General features: G+C 39.9%; 1 protein-coding gene across 1 annotated transcript; it reads right to left on the bottom strand.

Moving 5' to 3' along the window:
- Positions 1-19187: 19187 nt before the first annotated feature.
- Positions 19188-19568, bottom strand: LOC145045060 (uncharacterized). Its single transcript, XM_078993407.1, has one exon. The coding sequence runs from the start codon at positions 19566-19568 to the stop codon at positions 19188-19190; it is 381 nt and encodes a 126-aa protein (XP_078849533.1).
- Positions 19569-22223: the final 2655 nt, after the last annotated feature.

Below are 22223 nucleotides of genomic sequence, written 5' to 3'. Positions count from 1 at the left end.
CTCTGTTACTGAGTGGACTCGTCAAGTCTGTTCATGGACTTGGCGAGTTCACCAGTCAGAGGCCAAAATTTCGACTTTTTCAGCTTTGAAAAATTAGTGAGCATCAAATATAATAGAAAATAATCCTAGGCTCTGATACCATTGTTGGGTTTTGAGCAATATAACACTCCTATGGTGCACATGCAACCCTAAATGCTTTGGATCTATGTTTTCTCTAACTATACATGCATTTTGAATTTTTCCAAAGCATTCTCCCTAACTAACATACAATGGAAGCTATACAATATAAACTTAGTTTAGATGCTTACCTCTTGAATAGAGTAGAGTTCTTGACCTTTGAAAGCTTGAGAACTTCAAGTGTGATGCCTCTATTCGTTCACAAACACAAAAATGCAAGAGGAGGTTTGAGAGAATATGTTACTAGCACAAAATCAACTTCACCCTCTTGGTAAGTAAGTGGCAACCGATTTTGGCTCTAGGAGGGGCTTATTTATAGTGTTGCACATGCTAGGGTTACACTTTGTAAACCCTAATAATTCATGACTTTCCACATTCTCATTCTCCATGGATTTAACCTCTATGGACTATCCATGGATTAGTTTAGCCCATCTACATAATCATGGATCATTGGCCCATGCTACAAGAATCATTTATTTACATAACCAATCCCTATATATTTAATTAGTCTCTTTTGACCATAAAATGAATTCCAAATTAACTCTTGCTCAATAATAATTAAATAATATGATTTCATATTAATATATTATAGTTATAATATATTAATAAATCATAAATAACCTTATTCTCAAAAATCCATCCTATCATATTGCACCGGTGAAGGCAACCTAAAAAGGACTATGCTACAATCGGGACAAGTAAATCCCAGTAATAGTTATGGCCTTAGACACCAAATCCAACAATTGAAACCCTGCTATCCATGAATGATGTGTTGCAAAAATGCTATAAAGGGAAATTGAAGCATCGGGAGGTGGAGTTGGTCGACAATCTCCCTCCTCCCCATCGTCTTTATCAGCTTGCATCGCCAGTGACTGCTCATGTTCCTCCTGTGGTTGAGGGGGGAACGATGTTGGTTTGGGGAACTCCCTTGGATGCCCACCCTATTTTAACCGTCGCTCCTCCAGTTGGCACCCACTCTGGTTTGGTGGACACAGTTGAGGGCAGCAAGGAGGGTATAATCCTGGATGTCCGCCGCTTGTAGGCAAAGAGGAAAGTGGTCTTGGCCATGGGGAAATGGTCACTGGTGCGCTCAATATTGGCAAACGGGTTCAGACGAGGCACAACTTCTCCCTTCTCCTAAATTCATTATCCTCGACACCGAAATCGGTTGTTGTGATCCCTGATGATGGAATTCAACAGGCCAAGGGGGTCATGGGACGTCTGAGCAACCCAACATTCTTGTTCAAGTTATTTCTCAAGTTCTTCCCGATTCGTCCCCTCCTCGGGGTTCTGGTGGTGTGGAGCGGTCCCTGACTTCTGGTGGAGCCAATTATGGGGACCCTGTTAGGTCCCACAATTTTGTTCCTGCCTGAAATCTGAAAAATGACTCTCGCCTATCTTTTCATGCCAATGCAGTGGAGTTTGCACTCCATGCGCTCCCTCCCGCTGCAGTTGCTGATATGGAAGCTATGAGTAGCTCTGCTCTTTCGTACAATATGTCTTATGTCACTGCTCAGTCCATGTTTTACCTTGTTTTAGGTACTCGGCGGATTCAACTGCTTGGTGACGTTGAGGTCGCTCATGCAGGATGTGACGTTCACGAAGCTAGGTTGAGGCGCCAAGTTTCTGAACTTGGTAATGAAAAATCTACTGAAAAATCTAATGCAGAAGAAGTTAGGGTCATTTTAGAAAGTAAGGTGGATACTCTTACATAGGTAAACGAAGGGTTGATTATCTAAAATAAGAGTCTCGAACACGACATCGCTGACCGTAACATATTGATTGCCACTATTCAGGCGGATGCTGAAGCTACCAGGCGTGACTTGGATTGGCTGTCTCGTGTGGGTTTGGTTTGAGTTGTACATAAACTGGTTGAGCATCTAGACTTTACCAGTGATGTGAGCCTTATCCACTATTCTACTTTCATTACTGGAGCGGAGTCCAGTTGTAATAGTTTGATGTCTGAAACAGGTTTTGGCTCTGCTAGCTCCGTTCCTACCATGAATTATACTCTTCTTGCTTTCGCTATTATGGATCATGCATCTTTACTGGGGTTAGGGAATTTAGATATTCAGGGGGTCCGTGCTCTTTGCGCTTTCACTGGCTCTGAGGGTACCCCTGAGGGTATGGTGGTTGATGGTGATGAGAATGTTGTTGCTGATACTAGTGGTGGTAATGGAGGTGATAGGGATGCTAGTGACCGTGTTAGAAAAGGTGAAAGCGATGGTGAGATTGTTGGTGGCGGTGCGGATGGTAGTGATGATGATGGTGGACCTATTGCTGGCGTTGATGTGGATATCGGCGATGGTGACGACAATGGTGATGGTGGGCCTATGATTGAAAACGTTGGTGTTGATGTTGGTTCTTTTGATACTTAGGGTACTAATGTACCGTGTGCTGCCCCTCTGGGGTGTGAAGACTTTTGTTAAGCTTGTTTCTTGTTATTTTGAACAATTTGTGGGTTTTGGCCTTGTTGGATTTGCTTTTGTATTGGTTCTTTGCATATTGTAATTGAGTGTGGCCTTCAGGCTATGTTATTATGTTTGTTCCTTTAGTTCATCCATGCATGGTAAAACTATTGTAGGTTCTCCAAGCACTTTTAATTCAACGCATCAATTTGTGAGTGGGGAAGTCCTTGTAGTGCCCATGAGCCTTTAGTTTAATACACTTAGCGTTGTGGATGAGTTTGTTTATAATACACTGAGTATTTAGGCTGGTATATTGAATACAAATGTTTTGCACTTAATACATTGAGTATTTAAGGATGATACACTAAGTATGATAATTTTGTACTTAATACACGGAGTATTTAATCCGGTACACTAAGAATTTCACACTTAATACACTGAGTATTTAAGGCTAATACGCTAAGTATAAAAGTTTTGCACTTAATACTCTGAGTATTTAATAATGGAAGTTTTGCTCTTAATACACTAAGTATTACATTGAGCATTTTGTTCTTGATACATTAAGCGCTATGGAGTGAATTTACCCTCTCAGCCACTAACTAGGCTTATCTATCCAGGTATCTCGGATTCTTGGTGTCATTTTCCCTTGTTCGACTTGGTGGGGTCTATCAAAAGTATAATTTCCTTAGATTTCTCACATTCCAAGTTCTTGGGATCTGCCTTCCTTCCATTGTTTCCATTGCATATTCTCTGTTGCGGTTTTCTTCAACAACTTTATATGGCCCTTCTCATACGGGGCCTAGTTTACCCTGTGGTTAGGCCCAACTCACCTCGTTTTGCCTTAGTAAATAGTCTCCCACTTTAAACGCCTTCTCTCTGACCCTCTGATTCTAGTATTTTTCGACAACATGTTTGTAGGCGGCTTGCCACATGCTTTACTTTTCTCATTGTTCTTCGAGAAGGTCTAGATTTAGCCTCGGGTCTTGGGAGTTAGTTTCTTCGTCAGTGTGGATTGTCCTTAAGGTGCCTATTTTCAGCTCTATTGGGGGCATCGTTTCTGCTCCATATGTCAAGCTAAATGGTTTTACGTGTGTCTGTTCTTGGCGTTGTTCTGTATGACCATAACACCGCTGGTAGTTCCTCAGCCCAGTTGCCTTTGGCTTTCCCCAGTCATTTCTTGATCCCGATCACTATCGTCTGGTTGGATACTTCGGTCTGCCCCTTTGACTAGGTGGTGTTCTACTGACGTAAATTGTTGAGTGATTCCTTCATCGGCGCACCAATCCTTGAATGGGTTTTTGGAGAAATGCAACCCGTTATCACTGATTAGTACCTTGGGTGTTCCAAATCTATTCATTATGTTTTTCCACATAAATTTGATCAGTTGCCTTCCTGATATGCACACTAACGCCTCAGCCTCGATCCATTTTGTGAAGTAATCTACTGCAACCACCATGTATTTGAGTTTGCCTAGGGCTTCTGGAAATGGTCCCACAATATCTATTCCCTATTGGTATAATGGGTTGGATATAGTGTCTAAGTCCATGACTATATTTGGTATGTACTTGATGTTGGAATAGTGTCTAAGGCTGCAAGTATATTAAGCAAGTATTTGACCCGATTGAGCATGGTCCTTTCGGGTTGCCTTCACCATAGCAACTTGATAGGATGATTTACGATGAGAGTTGAAATATTATAAGGAATAATATTATTATTATTTGATTAATATAAGTCATAAATTAATTAGGAATTAATTTGGTGACTTAAAGAGATTAATTAAATAGAAGGACTTAAACTGTCAAATGTCTGATAGTTATACTTTAGGCTGTAATCCTTTATGGATGGTATGGTGGACGATTTTAGGGATTAGGATAATCCTAAAATCTGTCCAAAGGGTTATCATAAAGGGATTTGGATTTCTTTGGGCTTAAGTTATCCAATTAGGGTTTAAGGGTGAAACCCTAGGAGCCTTACAAGTATAAATAGACCCTTGGGGTCATGGAAATCGGCACCCTTGTATGTAAGGAAACCCTGGCCGATTTCTAAGTCCCTCCCCACTCTCTCAAATCATCCTATTGCTAGTTGGTGTTTGTAAGCCATTAGAGGAGTGACAATTGTGACTCTAAAGCTCCAAGAACAAGAAGAAACAAGTGATTCAAGGTAAACTTATAACTCTGATTTATCTTTGTTATTATGCTAGAATAACCATTATAAGTCTTGGATTCATGCATGTTCAATTAGAGAAACCTAGATCCAAGCATTAGGGTTTTGTATGTGCACATAGGAATGTTCATATGGCTAAAACCCATCAGTGGTATCAGAGCCTAGATTGGTTTCTATTGAATTGATGCATTGGTTACTTGTTTGATGCTTGCAAAATTCGATTTTTGTGTTCCTGCCTGATGACCTCGGCGAGTTCCATAGTGGACTCGGCGAGTAGGCCTCAACTCGGCAAGTTCGAGCGTCATAAAGAGCTAATTTCGGGATTTCTTGTTGTTTATCCTTTTGAAACTTACCTTAATCATATTAGGTCAATATAAATCTGATTTTTTGATATATTTGAGTATATCCTTGACCTAATTGAAGATATTTATCAATTAATTAAATATTAGTTTCCTTATGTGATAATTGACTAATTATTTTAATTAAATTGGAAAATTGTTTTGCAAGAAATAATTAAATAAATCAAATATGGATAATTATGTGATTAAATGTTAATTTAGATTATTTGTTATTTGATCCTCTATGTTTTGAAAAGTTTAAAACCTGCCCTCAAGTTTTGAAATTTATGTTTTGTGATTAAAAGTTTAATTTTGACAATTTAAATTTCAAACCCTACAATTTTACAAGTTTAAAATTCAACCATATCCTAATATAATATTACAAGATTAATATATATATATATATATATATATATATATATATATATATATATGTGTGTGTGTGTGTGTGTGTGTGTGTGTATACATATATATATGTATGTATAATTAAAATATTAGTCTTACTGTTAGTAGGCCTCATTCACGAAGCCGGTCTATAAGGTGGGTATAAGGTTGCTGCCTATAAAATGGCGCTTAATGGGTGTACTCTCACACCCACCGCTTGCTTGATCGGTGGAGGGTCGTTAGCCGAACGGGTAGGATAGGGCAACCTCATCTTCTCATTAAAAGTATAATATGAAATACAAAGTAACTACATGTCTTTCAAAATTCCCAATCCTAGTTACTTTAGGAAAAGTGAATTGATGCAATCCCATGAAATTACACTTTGCACCCTTGCTATGAAGTTAGTGGAGCGTGTGCGGTTTAGCGGCACACTAATTGGTTCTAAGCAAAGGTGGTAAAGGGTGATTCATTGTTTATCATAGTTCGATGGAGCGTGTGTGGTTTACCGGCACATCGAATAGGTGATCGTTACAATGAAGGCACCATGTGAATTCGCATGGTAATTCACACCCACTTTGTGATCCTCGGTATCCCAGACACAAACGAGAGGGGCATATCGATATTTAAACATGCCATTGAAAAGTTCAATGAATCTCATCTAAATCTAGGAATTCTCATTACACTAACAGTCAAAGTTATGTTTTGTGGTGGAGAATTAGTGAATTGTCATTCACTTACCTTCAAATTGCTTACATGTTAGATTACGACATCCCTTTTCTAATATGTAAATATTGTTGTTGGATCCTAGCCCTAATTTTTTTTATTGGGTGATAATTAGGGATCCAAATTCTAATCTATCTTTGTCCTTTCTATTTGTAGATGTCAAACGCAAACAACGCTGCTGCAAGCTCGTTCACATTGATGAGCCATTGCCAAAAGGTAACTTTTGATGGAACGAACTTTAGCGAATGGATAAGATACATTCACACAATTGCTCGCTACGAGGACAAGGAGTATGTCCTCGATGAGAAGCTCGAAAAGATTAATCCTGAAATCGCTACTCCGGCTGAAATGGCTACTTTTGAAAATCACGAGCGTGATGCAACGAAGGTACATTGCATCATGATAGCCACCATGAATGCCGACTTCCAAAAGTCCTACGAAGACATGTATCCGTACGAAATACACCAAGACTTGTTGGAGAGATACCATCAAAACGCGAGACAAGAGCGTTACAAGATTTTCACTAACATGATTTCCGCCAAAATGGGTCATGGAGAATCCCTTACCGTGCACCTACAAAAGATGCAAAGGTATGTCGATCGACTTCGCAAGTTAAATGTTGACTTTGGGGAAGACTTGGCAATCGACATGGTGCTTCACTCTTTGCCACCGTGTTACAATCAATTTAGGATGACCTACCACATGAATAAGGAAGAGGTCACCCTAAGCAAGCTCCAAGGTCTCCTTAGGGTTGCTGAGAGAAATCTCAAGGACAAGTCCGTTGCACCTACTCCCAATCCACCCGCTGCTCCTGTTTTGGCCATTGGGCAAAGAAGAGGCAAGAAGAGGAAGGCTCCGTCTAAGAGCTACCGCAAGGAAAAGTCCCGAGATGGTTCCTCCTCTAGTGGGATAAAAGTTGATCCCACCAAGCCTACTTCTAACCCAAAGGAGGCAGAGTGCCACCATTGCCACAAAATAGGGCATTGGAAGAGAAGCTGCCCAGAGTACCTGCAAGCCATCAAGGAAGGAAAGATCAAGTCGTCTTTCGCAGGTATATACACAATTAAATCTAATGATTCATCTCATGCTATTTCTTGGGTCCTCGATACCGGTTGTGGTTACCACATTTGTTCTGAATTGCAGGGACTAAGAAGAAATAGGGATGTGGAGCATGGAAGAATAAATCTAATCATGGGGAACAGAAGATCATCGTCTGTGACCAAGATTGGAGTGTATTCTCTAGTGCTTAGGAATGGTTTATCTTTAGATTTGAACAATTGTTGATATTCGCCAGAAATGGCAAGAAACATCATTTCATTTCATGGTTTGTTTAGACAAGGATTTAGATTTTCTTTTAATAATGAGAATGGTTCTATTTGTGCTTATCTAAATGGTGTCTTATATTTTGAAGCAATACCATGTAATGGAATTTATGAAACTGTTATGATTGTAGATAACCTATGAAATGATGTTTTATGCATGGATTCTTCCAATAGTATGGATAGAGCATCCTTGTGGCATTATCGTCTTGGACATGTCAACAAGAAGCGCATAGCCAAACTCCAAAAGGATGGAGTGTTGGAGTCATTCGACCTTAGGGAAGATGACATGTGCGAATCTTGTTTACTTGGAAAAATAACTAAGTCACCCTTCACTAGTACATGTGAAAGGGGTGAGGGTTTATTGGACCTAATACATACCGATGTATGTAGACCGTTTTGATCAACCACAAAGGATGGAAACCGCTTCTATGTGACTTTTACCGATGACTATAGTAGATATGGGTATATCTACTTAATCAAGCAAAAGTCAGAAACATTTGAAAAGTTCAAAGAGTTCAAGAATGAAGTGGAGAATCAATTGGGCAGGAAAATCAAGATGCTTCGATCCGATCGAGGAGGAGAGTACCTAAGTCTTGAATTCCACGGCTATCTAAAAGAGTGTGGAATAGTTTCACAATTGACGCCACCTAGGACACCACAATTGAATGGTATGGAAGAAAGGTGTAATCGAACCTTGTTGGACATGATCCGCTCTATGATGAGTCGTGCTTCGCTATCTATCTCATTCTGGGGGTATGGCTTAGAGATTGCCGCCCATATCCTTAACCGAGTCCCTACTAAGAAGGTTGCCAAAACACCTCACGAGATGTGGACAAGGAAAGCTCCCTCGTTAGCACATATAAAGGTTTGGGGCTGCGAGGCTTTTGTAAGACGAGACACTCACGACAAACTCAAACCTCGTAGTGAGCAATGTATTTTCATCGGCTACCCGCAGAAATCCTTTGGATATCTCTTCTATAGACCGAAGGACAATGTTGTCTTTACTGCGAGGAGAGGAGTTTTCCGAGAGCGAGAACTCATAAGCCAAGGAGACAGTGGGAGGCAAATCGAGCTTGAAGAGATTCAAGAGTTGACAGATGAAGGAACCTCTACCCCTTGCCCTCAACCTGAGGAGGAACCTCCGGTTGAACCAATTGACGAGTCCTTACCTCTTAGACATTCCGAAAGAGTTAGAGTTTAACCCCAGTTATATGGTTTTCATATTACTATCGAAGGGGACACGTATATTAGTGATGGTACACTAATAAATCTAGATGAACCTAATAGCTATAAGGAAGCCATGGCAGGCCCGGAGTTTGCGAAGTGGAAAGAGGCAATGGACAGCGAGATCCAATCCATGTATGACAACCAAGTTTGGAATTTGGTTGATTATGTGCCCGGTCGTAAGACCGTAGGGTGCAAATGGATCTTCAAGAAGAAGACCGACGTGGATGGGAATGTACACACATATAAGGCGTGATTGGTTGTGAAGGGTTTTACTCAAACTCCCGGAGTTGACTATGATGAAACCTTCTCGCCAGTTGCGAAGATAAAATCTATTAGAGTGATGCTAGCGATTGTCACATTTCATGCTTATGAAATTTGGCAAATGGATGTCAAAACCACTTTCCTTAATGGGAAGTTGGCTGAGGATGTTTACATGGCTCAGCCAGATGGTTTCGTCGATCCGAAGTATCCAAATAGAGTGTGTAAGCTTGAGAAGTCCATTTATGGACTTAAGCAAGTGTCTCGCAGATGGAATCTTTGCTTCGATGAGAAAGTCAAAGAGTTTGGATTTATACGAAGTGAAGATGAATCATGTGTATATGTCAAAGCCAGTGGGAGTATAGTTAGCTTTCTCATTTTGTATGTCGATGACATATTGCTCATAGGAAACGACATCATGACACTGCAGGATATTAAGTCCTGGCTCAGAAGTGCTTCGCTATGAAGGACCTCGGAGAGGCTTCCTATATTCTGGGAATAAGGATAGTGAGAGAACGAAGTAAGAGACTAATAGGTCTTAGTCAGAACACTTACTTGGATAAGGTACTAAAACGTTTTAGTATGGAGAACTCGAAGAAGGGACAATTACCGATACAATATTATGCCAAGTTGAGTAAGACTCAAAGTCCGAGTACCAAAGCCGAAATAGCAGAAATGAGCCGAGTACCAAACGCTTCCGCAGTTGGCTCAATCATGTATGCTATGACGTGTACTCGCCCTGATGTAGCCTTTGCTTTGAGCATGGTTAGTAGATATCAAGGGAATCCTGGAAGAGCCCATTGGATTGCGTTGAAAAATATCCTTAAGTACCTTCAGAGGACCAAGGAATGGTTTTTAGTCCTCGAAGGGAGTGATGACTTGAAGGTACGAGGGTATAGTGACGCCAGCTTTCAGACCCAGAGGGACAACTACCGTTCGCAGTCGGGCTGGGTCTTTACCCTGAATGGAGGAGCAGTAACTTGGAAAAGTTCCAAATAAGAAACGGTAGATGATTCAACGTGCGAATCAGAGTACATTGCAGCGAGTGAAGCGTCGAAAGAGGAAATATGGTTAAAGAACTTCATTGGTGATCTTGGAGTTGTACCTACCATAAAGGAGCTCATGGAGATTTTCTGTGATAATGAAGGAGCGGTTGCCTTGACCAAGGAACCAAGAGATCATGGTAGATCTCGACATATCGACAGAAAATATGATTTTATAAGACATCGTGTAGAAGAAGGACAACTCGTGGTGAAGAGGATATCATCAGAAGATAACCCAGTAGATCCACTTACGAAGGGACTAAGCAGGGTTAAGCACTTGAAGCATGCTAGGAGCACTGGGCTGAAGGATGATATTAGTATAGATTAGATTGTTTTAGAAACGTATAATAGATAAATGTAATTAACATTTGATGATTAAATAAAAGAGTATTATTTATAAGTAAAGTTACTATCCTATGTTAATCATTTAACTATTGTTTCACTTTGCATGTTTTGACTTCCAGAATAATTGAGTTTTTTAAGAATAATCGAATTATTCAAATGTCCACAATTGTTCATATGTTGGAAGTAGGTATGAATGAAGATTGTCATTAATTGGTGTGTAGATTGTCTAAATGGTATTAGACATAGCAAAAATTTGCTACAACATTCATGAGTACTTATGAACTTGTTTTGGGCATTGGAAGAAACCGCGCTTGCTGGAATCACCTTATGGAATGTGACAAAAGGGTGATCGCAAGACGATAATATCATGTGGTCTTAAAACCTAGATATATGGTTTGTTATTTGTTAATTTGTTGTACATTGATAATGCGAAATCGCATCAGTAACTTGATGCTATAAAACGCATTGTTGTGTATAGTTGGTTAATGAATAAGTAAATGCATATAAGTCGACGTTTATCTGTTACTTTTATCCTAAGAAGGTAAAAGCGATATCTCGGCCGCTCAGTGATTTGATTTGACTTATGTGTCGGGCCCGGTCAGAACTAAATTGATGTGTTCAATTAAGTTCTATGTCAAATAAATTTGAGATCGAGAAACCAAATGCTAGACAATTGGTTCCATATAAATGTTAGCATGATATCTATATAGAGGACTGTACAATCCCTTATCTAAAGGACAAGATTGATTAGATCATAGTTTGACAGCGTCTTTGAGAGCTACGATTGCTAATCGGTGTATATAGTTACTAGACTTATCCAAGTGGGAGACTGTTGGAATAGTGTCTAAAGCTGCAACTATATTAAGCAAGTGGTTGACCCGATTGAGCATGGTCCTTTTCGGTTGCCTTCACCATAGCAACTTGATAGGATGATTTACAATGAGAGTTGAAATATTATAAGGAATAATATTATTATTATTTGATTAATATAAGTCATAAATTAATTAGGAATTAATTTGGTGACTTAAAGAGATTAATTAAATAGAAGGACTTAAACTGTCAAATGTGTGATAGTTATACTTTAGGCTGTAATCCTTTATGGATGGTATGGTGGACGATTTTAGGGATTAGGATAATCCTAAAATCCTTCCAAAGGGTTATCATAAAGGGATTAGGATTGCTTTGGGTTAAGTTATCCAATTAAGGTTTAAGGGTGAAACCCTAGGAGCCTTACAAGTATAAATAGACCCTTGGGGTCATGGAAATCGGCACCCTGGTTTGTAAGGAAACCCTGGCCGATTTCTAAGTCCCTCCCCACTCTCTCAAATCATCCTATTTCTAGTTGGTGTTTGTAAGCCATTACAGGAGTGACAATTGTGACTCTAAAGCTCCAAGAACAAGAAGATCAAACAAGTGATTCAAGGTAAACTTATAACTCTGATTTATCTTTGTTATTATGCTAGAATAACCATTATAAGTCTTGGATTCATGCATGTTCAATTAGAGAAACCTAGATCCAAGCATTAGGGTTTTGTATGTGCACATAGGAATGTTCATATGGCTAAAACCGATCACTTGACCCGACCCGGCATGGTCCATTTGGGTTGCACTTCACCAGAACCATTTATGGATAATCTTTTGAGAATAGTATAAGTTATGATTTATTAATATATTATAAGTTCTAATATATTAATATAAAATCATATTATTTAATTAGTATTGATCTATAATTAATCTAGGATTAATTTGGAGATCAAAAGTATGACTAATTAAATATGGGCTCTTGTATTTATATAGTGAGGGCTAATGCTTATTTGGAATGGGCTAGGCTTGCATGGAAAGTCCATGGATACCCCATGGAGCTTTAACCCATGGATCTCATGGAAATGAAAATACATAGGTAATAGGGTTTACAAGGATGTAACCCTAATCCATCACATTATATAAAGGAGGCTTTGGTTCTTGAGATCACACTAGTTGTGGTGAATAAAGTAAGAGGGCTGATTTCAATATGGTTGTGACTATTCTCCCAAGGTTCCAAAGTTTGTGGTGATTTTTGATTTCCTTTTGAGACATCCACACTATTGGTGCTAGGCTCTAAAAATCCAAGCAATCAACTACAACTACAAGGTAAGTAATTCTACTAGCTTTAGTTGATTCAAGTTCCCCATGACATGGTAGATAGGATAAGAACCTTGGAAAAATAATTATTTGCATGTATCTTAGTCAAACATAGATCCAAGGTTTCTCGGGTTGCATCTACACCATAGGAGTGTTAGAATGCTCAAACCCCATCAGTGGTATCAGAGACTAGGCTTGTTTGTTTGATACTTGATGCAAAATAGTGAAAAAAAATGATTTTATTGCTATCTGCATGATGAACTCGCCGAGTCCATGGGGGGACTCGCCGAGTTCATAACTAAGTTATCCTACTCGTCGAGTAGGTTCGTGTACTCGATGATTAGAAGTCTCAGAATGCAGATTTTCGACTTTTGCTGTTGGAAATGGACTAGAAACATTACCCTAAACTATTTTGGTGTTTTAAAACTTGTTTTAGATGGTGTAATGTTTATGCTAATCCATTTACAATGGCTATAATAAAAAATTACAAGTTTTATGAGTAATTTATGATTGTTGAAATGTTCATATTCATGTTCTTGAACTTATGAAGATTAGATGATCATAGGAATTGTTTGTAACCTACTTGGTAATTCAATTCATGGTCATTATGTGTTTTAATGGAGTCCATAACTTGTCCTCAAGTTATGGAATACCAATGGTCACACTTTAATAAAATCCATTAAAAGAACACAAGAGTTAGAAAAATGAAAAATCTTTATTTTAATACTCAATTAAATTCATAAGTTATAAGAAATGAAAAGTTTTGAAAGTTTACAAAACTTGCCCTCAAGTTTTGGAACAAGTAATGTCATGATTAAAACTTTAGTTCCAACCTTTAGAATTTTAAAAGTTCAAATTCAACCCTTATACTTTATAATATTATAGGTTAATAATATATATATATATATATATATATATATATATATACGTGTGTGTGTGTATAAGATCAATTCGTCTTACCGCTAGTACGCCTCATTCACGAAGCCGGTCTATAAGGGGGGGTATAAGGTTGTTCCCTATAAAATGGCAACTTAATGGGTGTCCACTCTCACCCAACACTTCCTTGATCAGTGGAGGGTCATTAGCCGAACGGGTAGGACAAGGACTTATATAATGATAATACTAAAGTAACTAAACTTTATTGAATTCCTAATCTTAGTTATTTTAGGAAAATGTGAATAAGGTGCTAATCCATGAAATTACACTTTACACTTTGTTTAAGTCATTAATGGAGCGTGTGTGGTTAACCGACACACTAACTTGAACTTAACAAGGTAGGTAAAGGGTGAATTAATGTTTATCATAGTATCGATGGAGCATGTGTGGTTAACTAGCACATCGATTGAGGGGTAATACATTAAGGGAACCAAGTAATTTGCATGGTTACTTCACACCTTGTTTTGTGATCCTTGGCATCCCAGTCACAAAACATGAAGGGCACACTTGATATTGAAACATTCCATTGAAGAAAGTTCAATGAATCTCAAAGAATCTAGGAGTTTCTAAACCAATTAAAAACCTAATTAAATATTTCATTTTTCATGGTGGAAATTGGTGAATCGTCATTCACATACCTTCAGATATTTTATGGCTTAGATTACGACATCCCTCTTCTAAGTTATAAAATATTGTGTTGGGTCCTAGCCTTAATACTACATTTGGGTGTTTTATTAAGGACTATCTCTAAATCTAATCTAATATATTCCCTCTTCTTTTCAGATGTCTTCCAATAACAATGTTTCTGGCTCAAACCCTACTAGCTCCTTCTCTCTCATGAATCTTTCTGGGAGAGTCATCTTTGATGGGTCCAACTTTACAGATTGGATCAGAAACATCAGGATGGTCACTCGGTATGAGAACAAAGAATATGTTCTCGACAAGGAGCTGAAGGTACCCGAGCCAACTGCTACTCCTAAAGAGCTTGTTGAATATGAGGTACATGAAAGACATGCTACAAAAGTGGCATGCATCATGATGGCCACCATGACAGCCGAGCTCCAAAATTCCTATGAGGACTATTATCCTTTTGAGATGCACCGGGACTTGATGGACTGCTACCATCAAAGTGCTCGTCAAGAGCGATATGAAATAATCTCCTCCATGATAACAACCCGAATGAAGGATGGTTACCCCATCATAGGCCACATGCAGAAAATGCAAAGGTATGTGGACCATTTACTGAAGCTGAATGTGAACTTCCCTGAGGAGTTAGCAATAAGCATCATTTTGCACTCCTTACCATCATGTTATGATCAATTCTGCATGACATATCACATGAACAAGGAAGAAGTCACCCTCAGCAAACTTCAAGGACTCTTGAAGACCGCCGAAAGTGGTCTAAAGGTTAAGTCGGTTGTTACTATTCCTACTCCTACTCCAACCGCGGCCAATGTCTTGGCAATCGGGCATGGCAAAGGGAAGAAGAGAAAGAACCCTTCTAAGGGTACCAAGGGTAAGACCCTTGAAGTCTCCTCTTCAAGAAAAACCAAGAAAGGTTTTGTCACTCCTTCTGCTAACCCTAATGAGGCTGAATGCTTCTATTTCCATGAAAAGTCGCACTGGAAGCGAAACTACCCAAAGTACCAGCAAGATTTGAAGGATGGGAAAGTAAAACCCAACCATGCAGGTATATACAATATATTGTCTAATAACTCACCTCATTCTAAGTCTTGGGTCCTTGACACAGGTTGTTGTATTCACATATGTTGTGATTTGCAGGGACTAAGAAGAAGTGAGAATGTGGAGCAGGGAAAGATAAACTTGATCATGGGAAACAGGAAAGCTTCACCTATCACCAAGATAGGAGTTTATTCCTTAGTGATAAATAGTGGTTTTACATTAGATTTGAATAAGTGTTGTTATTCGCCAGAAATGGCAAGAAATTTTATTTCCTTTCATGCATTGTATAAACAAGGTTTTACCTTTTATTTTTATAATAATAATGGTAGTATTGATGCTTTCTTGAATAATGTTCTTTATTTTAAAGCATTACCTTGTGATGGCCTGTATGAAATTGTATCTATTGTAGATTATCTTGTAAATAATGTATTATGTATTGACTCTTCCACTAGCTTAGATAAAGCATCTTTATGGCATTGTCGTCTTGTACATGTAAGCCAGAAACGCATAGGCTAACTCCAAAAGGATGACATCTTAGAGTCATTTGACCTAAAGTCAGATGATAGTTGTGAATCTTGTTTGCTTGGTAAAATGAGAAAGTCACCTTTTACTAGAAATTGTGCTAAGGGTGAAGGTTTGTTGGACCTCATACACACGGATGTGTGTGGACCCTTTAGAACCGCCACAAGAAATGCTAATCACTTCTATGTGACTTTTATTGATGATTTTAGTAGATATGGATATGTCTACTTAATCAAGCATAAGTCAGAAACCTTTGAGAAATGCAAAGAGTTCAAGCCAGAAGTAGAGAATCAGTTGGGCAGGAACATTAAGATGCTTTGATCCGATCGTGGTGGTGAGTATCTTAGTACTGAGTTCTTTGACCATCTTAAGGAATGTGGGATTGTCTCACAATTGATACCTCCTAGGACACCATAGTTGAATGGTGTAGCTGAGAGGCTCAATCGAACCTTGTTGGATATGGTTCATTCCATGATGATTCAAGCTTCGCTACCAATCTCATTTTAGGGGTATGCCTTAGAGACTGCCACCCATATTCTTAATCTAGTCCCTACAAAGAAGGTTGCCAAAACACCTTACGAGATGTGGACTGGAAAAGTTCCCAATCTAGACCATATCAGAATTTCGGGTTGTGAGGCTTTCATGAGACGCGAGACTCACGATAAGCTCGAACCCCGAAGCGAAAGGTGTATTTTCATCAGCTACCCACATAAATCCTTTGGCTACATCTTTTACAGACCCAATGATAATGTGGTCTTTGTAGCAAGAAGAGGATTATTTCGAGAGAGAGAGAGAGAGAGAGAGAGAGAGAGAGAGTGAGAGAGAATTCATGAGCCAAGGAGACTGTGGGAGGCAAATTGACCTTGAGGAAATTCAAGAATCAAGTGGTGAAGGAACTTCAAACCCTAGTCCTCAACCTGAGGAGGAAACTCCTGTTGAGCCGACTGAAGAATCTATACCTCTGAGGCGTTCCACCATAGTTAGGAATGCACCTATGAATTACTATGGTTTCCATATTACTGTAGAAGGTGAGACACTTATCAGTGATAACACAAAGGTAAATCAGGATGAGCCTAACAGCTACACGGAAGCTATGGCAGGCCCTGAGGCTGCTAAATGGAAAGAGGCTATGGATAGTAAGATACAGTCCATGTATGACAATCAAGTTTGGAACTTGGTTGTCAATGTACCTGATCGTAAGATAGTTGGGTGCAAATGGATCTTCAAGAAGAAGACCGACATGGATGGTAATGTACACACTTATAAGGCACGACTGGGTGTAAAGGGTTATTCTCAAACTCCGGGAGTTGATTATGATTAGACCTTTTCACCAATGGCAAAGATTAAGTCTATTAGGGTTCTGTTAGCCATTGCTTCATTTCATAATTATGAAATATGGCAAATGGATGTCAAAACCGCTTTACTTAATGGAAAGTTGGTTGAAGATGTTTACATGGTTCAGCTAGAGGGTTTTGTCAATACAGAGTACCCCAATAGAGTGTGTAAGCTCGAGAAATCCATTTATTGATTAAAACAGGCACCTCGCAGATGCAATCTTTGCTTTGATGAGAAAGTCAAAGAAGTTGGTTTTTCAAGGAGTGAAGATGAATCTTGTGTCTATATCAAGGCTAGTGGGAGTATAGTCAGCTTTTTGGTACTGTATGTTGACCCGACCCGGCATGGTCCATTTGGGTTGCACTTCACCCGAACAATTTATGGATAATCTTTTGAGAATAGTATAAGTTATGATTTATTACTATATTATAAGTTCTAATATATTAATATAAAATCATATTATTTAATTAGTATTGATTTATAATTAATCTAGGATTAATTTAGAGATCAAAAGTATGACTAATTAAATATGGGCTCTTGTATTTATATAGTGAGGGTTAATGCTTATTTGGAATGGGCTAGGCTTGCATGGAAAGTCCATGGATACTCCATGGAGCTTTAACCCATAGATCTCATTGAAATGAAAAGACATGGGTATTAGGGTTTACATGGATGTAACCCTAAACCATCACACTATATAAAGGAGGCTTTGGTTCTTGAAATCACACTAGTTGTGGTGAGTAAAGTAAGAGGGCCGATTTCAAGATAGTTGTGACTATTCTCTCAAGGTTCCAAAGTTTGTGGTGATTTGTGATTTCCATTTGAGGCATTATCCACACTATTGGTGCTAGGCTCTAAAACTCCAAGCAATCAACTACAACTACAAGGTAAGTAATTCTACTAGCTTCATTTGATTCAAGTTCCCCATGACATGGTAGATAGGATAAGAACCTTGGAAAAATAATTATTTGCATGTATCTTAGTCAAACATAGATCCAAGGTTTCTAGGGTTGCATGTACACCATAGGAGTGTTAGAATGCTCAAAACCCATCAGAATGGCCATGGGCTAGATATACTCGTCAGGGGGGCCGGAGGATTTCCTTAGACCGAAGAATACATCTAGCATTCCAAACATTTTCTTGTTAATTCCACTGCATCTTGATATGTGGTGGGCCGATAGATTCCCTTGCGAAGCACCTTCCTAGTCAAGACCCGTGCTCCTTCATGCACACTTGCCTTACCAGTGTGAGCTTCTTTGAGTGCTTCTCTATCCCTGTATTCATCCACACACTTTAACCAGGGCGTTGTGAACCATTTTCGATATAACTCTCCGTTCACAAGTGTGTATGAGGGTGCCTTTATGCGAATATTTTTGGCTTCCTCATGGCTATCTAGTAAGACGCCATGTTGTAGGTGTTCGATTAATGGGGTCATCCATGTGTGCTTATCCGTTCCTAAGTTGTTCACCTACCGTTCGTCTACACTTCTTTCCTTGAGTACTTCAACTAAGACCTTCTTAGACAAATGATCGAAGCATGTTGATGCCAACTTGCTCAGGGCGTCTGCTCTTCTATTTTCACTTCTAGGTATTGGTTTGATTGTGAATTCTTTAAAGGATTTAATAAGTCACTGCGCGATCCTGACATACTTCTCCATTCTTTTGTCTTTTTTCTCGAAGTACCATTGATTTGATTGGCGGCTAATCTTGAATCTGTTAGTTCCGTCATTGCTTCTGCCCCAATTTCTTTGGCTAACCATAAGCCGACAAGTAAGGCCTCATATTCTGATTCATTGTTGGAAGTATAGAAGTTGAAACGGAGTGTGTACATCACTTCCTCCCCTTCCAGATGGTTAGAATTAAACCTCCCCTAAGCCTTCCCTGCTGGATGCCCTGTCCGTGTATAGGGTCCATTTCCAGTTATTCTCTGGAGGTTTCCCTACGGTCTGTCTTACTTCATCATTCATATCTTCTCCTCCTCCAGGAATCTCGATCAATAAATCTACGAGCGCATGCCCTATGATACTTATTCGTGGGCGGTAGCTGATGTCGTGCTCCCCTAGTTCGATCGCCCATTTTGCTAGTTGACCTGAGGTCTTTGGCTTAAGTAGTATCTGCTTGATTGGGTAGTTTGTCATGACTTAGATTTGATGTGCCTGGAAGTATCGCCTCAGGCATCGTGCAACGTAGATAAGTGTGAGCACTAGCTTCTCGAGAACAGGGTAATTGAGTTTGGGCCTTGTAGTGCCCGACTAACAAAGTACACTCGTGTTTGCTTTCCTTCTCTTTCTACGAACAAAACGGATGAGATGGCTTTGGTTGAAGTTGAGAGATATACCTGTAGAGTTTGGCATGGGGTAGGGCTTTCCAATGTTGGTATTTTGTGCAGGGCTTCCTTGATTTGATGAAGTGCTGCTTTCGCTGTTGATGTCCACTGGAAGTTGTTTTTCTCAATGCATCCTTTGGGTGTGTGGAAAAGTGGCATAGCTTTCTCAGCTGATTTTGACATGAAGCGACTGAGAGCATTGATTTTTCCGTTTAGACCTTGGGCATCTCTTAGGGTATTTGGTGGTGGTGTCTCCATAAGCTCGTCTACCTTGGCTAGGCTAGGTTGTATTCCTTGCCTAGTGACGTAGTATCCTAAGAACTGTCACTTTTCCAGTAAAAAGGTGCATTTGATGGGGTTTAGCTTCATCTTGACTTTCTCTAATGTCTTAAAGGTTTCCTCGATATCCTCTAGAAACTTCTCTTCATCTGGACTCTTAATAACCATATCCATATATACTTCAATGTTTCTTTTAATCTGCCTGGTGAATATGGAGTCGACCAAGCGTTGGTATGTCGCTCCTGTGTTCTTTATCCTGAATGAAATTTTGGTGTAGCATAAAGCTTTGTGATCTATGTAAAAGGCCGTCTTCTCCTTGTCTTCTTTGCTCATTAGGATTTGATGATACCCCGTGTATGTGTCCAAGAAACATTGTAGCTTGAACCCCTATAATGATTCCACTTTCTAATCGATCTCCGGTAGGGGGTAACAATTTATGGGGCACGCCTTATTTAAATCGGAGTTGTCGATGCACATGCGCCAAGAACCGTCGTGTTTTTTTACCATAACGAGGTTGGCGATCCAGGTTAGGAACATTGCCTCTCTTAAGATTCCTGCCTTTTCTAGCTTTGCTACTTCCACGTTAATTTCTTTATTACGGACCCCTTCTTGGAATCTCTTTTTTTTGTTTAACCATCTTCGTGTCTGGTTTAATCATTAGCCCGTGTTTAATGATTGTGATGTCTACACCAACCATATATGTGGGATTCCATGCGAATACCTACTTGTATCGTTTGAGAAAGCTTACTAGTTCCCCTGGTACGCTCGGGAAGGTTACTAAAAATGCTAACCGACTAATCCGAGTACGCTTCATTGATTATCTCCTTTCTGTTTGTTGAGTCGACCCGTGTCTTCTTGGTTTCCTGCACTATTTCTACTGGTTGCATGATTTCGAAGCACTACAACTCCTTTGGGGGTGTCGCGAGGACCATGACCGGGCCTTCAGTGGTGTTCAATTTTACGATTCCATGCATTGTGGACAGGATCGCGCCATGCTTGAGTAGGGCTGTCCTTCCTAAAATGATGTTGTGTTCCGCAGGGTGTCGGATTACCATGAAGTCAATCAGGGCATTTTTCCTTCGTTGCTTGTCGTGCCTGATCAATGTGATTAACAAGTGGATTGTGCCTATGGGCCATAGGTCGTGCCCCGTGAATCCCACGAGCCTTCCTGTGGTAGGTTTGAGATTCTTCTTCCATCTATCGGGTAGGAGACGGAACCAATGTTCATAGATTATATCTGTTGAGCTGCCCATGCCCTTAGGATGGTGACATTATTTATGGCCCCCTGGATTACGAGTGGGTTATCGCCTTTCCAACCTCTAGGCTTGGGGTCTCTTTACTGAAAACATGAACCCTTGTGTTGTTGCTGTGAAGCTTACCGTGTCACTTTGTTCGTCTTATCGTTCCCTCTTGACGTGTACCATGAGTATTTCCCTAGGCTGGCGTGCTCTTTTGTTGTACCCTTATCATTTTCGGCATCAAATTTGGCGCGAAGGTTTCGTGCTATCTTGATGAGGTTTCCCTTTAATTGTTTTTCCTCCATTTCTTTCTTTAGAACTGAGCAATTAGTGGTGTTGTGCATTTTGCTCTTGTGGTACTCGCAGTATCGTCCCTTCGCTGCTTTTGCTGACTATGACTTGTCTGTGACTACATAGACATCTGGCCGACGGCCCCGCCTATCCTCTCTGGTAAATGGTCGGAAACGCCCTTGTAAGCGCCTTGTCTGTTTCCACCCGACGCTTCTATGTGAGTCGAGTTGTGGCGCTTGGCGAGAAAAATCATGGCGTTGAGGTATGCTTGTTTCGTTGCCTCTCCTTCCTCTTGCCTCAAGTACCGTTCTACCCTTTCTTTTAGCTCGGCCCGCGTTTGTGGTTTTTTACCCATGAGTTTTTGAGATAGTGGGCCTGATAATAATCCCCAAGTGAAGGCTCCTATGATCAGGCCTTCGTCGTGTCTTGGGACATCGAGCGTGGCGTCTGTGAACCTCGCGAAGTATTCTCTCACCGTCTCTCCCTCTTTCTACTTGCAACCAATGATTGAGTGTGAATCACCTTTGTACTTTCGCAGCTGCGTGAAATTTGTGAGGAAAAGGTATTTTAGTTGGCCAAAGTTGTATATGCTGCCTATACGTAGTGTTTTGAACCATGTTCCCACATTTTCGTCTAGGGTTTTTGGAAAATATGTGCACCATAACCGCTCATCCAATTTGAGTGACGTAATTGTCCATTCGTATGTATCTATGTGGCTATCCGGATCTGTTGTTCCATTGTAGGTTTTCAATTTTGGGAGTTTAGCAGTGTTCGGTATTTCATAATATAGCAGCTCTTTAGCGAATGGAGATGTGACACTTCTTGATAAACAATCTTGGTTTGGGATGGTTAGCGGCCTTTGCATGTTGTAGGGGTGAGGTGTGTTGTATGGTTATGCACCTGTGTTATTGTAGAATGCGTGATAGCCTAGGTTTGGCCTGTAAAATGCTTGGTGTTGGAACGGTAGTTGAAGCAATTTACCAGAGGATGTAAGATGGCTTTGGGTTTGCAGGTTGCTCATGGTAGTTTGCTGGTGATAGGGGTTTGTAGTGATAAAGGCTACGTTTTTCGCTACTGATGGAGAGAAAAAGGCTAGCAACGGGGT

The sequence above is a fragment of the Lactuca saligna genome, chromosome 5 (assembly GCF_052625555.1).
Source record: "Lactuca saligna cultivar CGN05327 chromosome 5, ASM5262555v1, whole genome shotgun sequence".
Lineage (NCBI taxonomy): Eukaryota > Viridiplantae > Streptophyta > Magnoliopsida > Asterales > Asteraceae > Lactuca > Lactuca saligna.
This window is presented reverse-complemented; position numbering and strand designations above follow the sequence as displayed.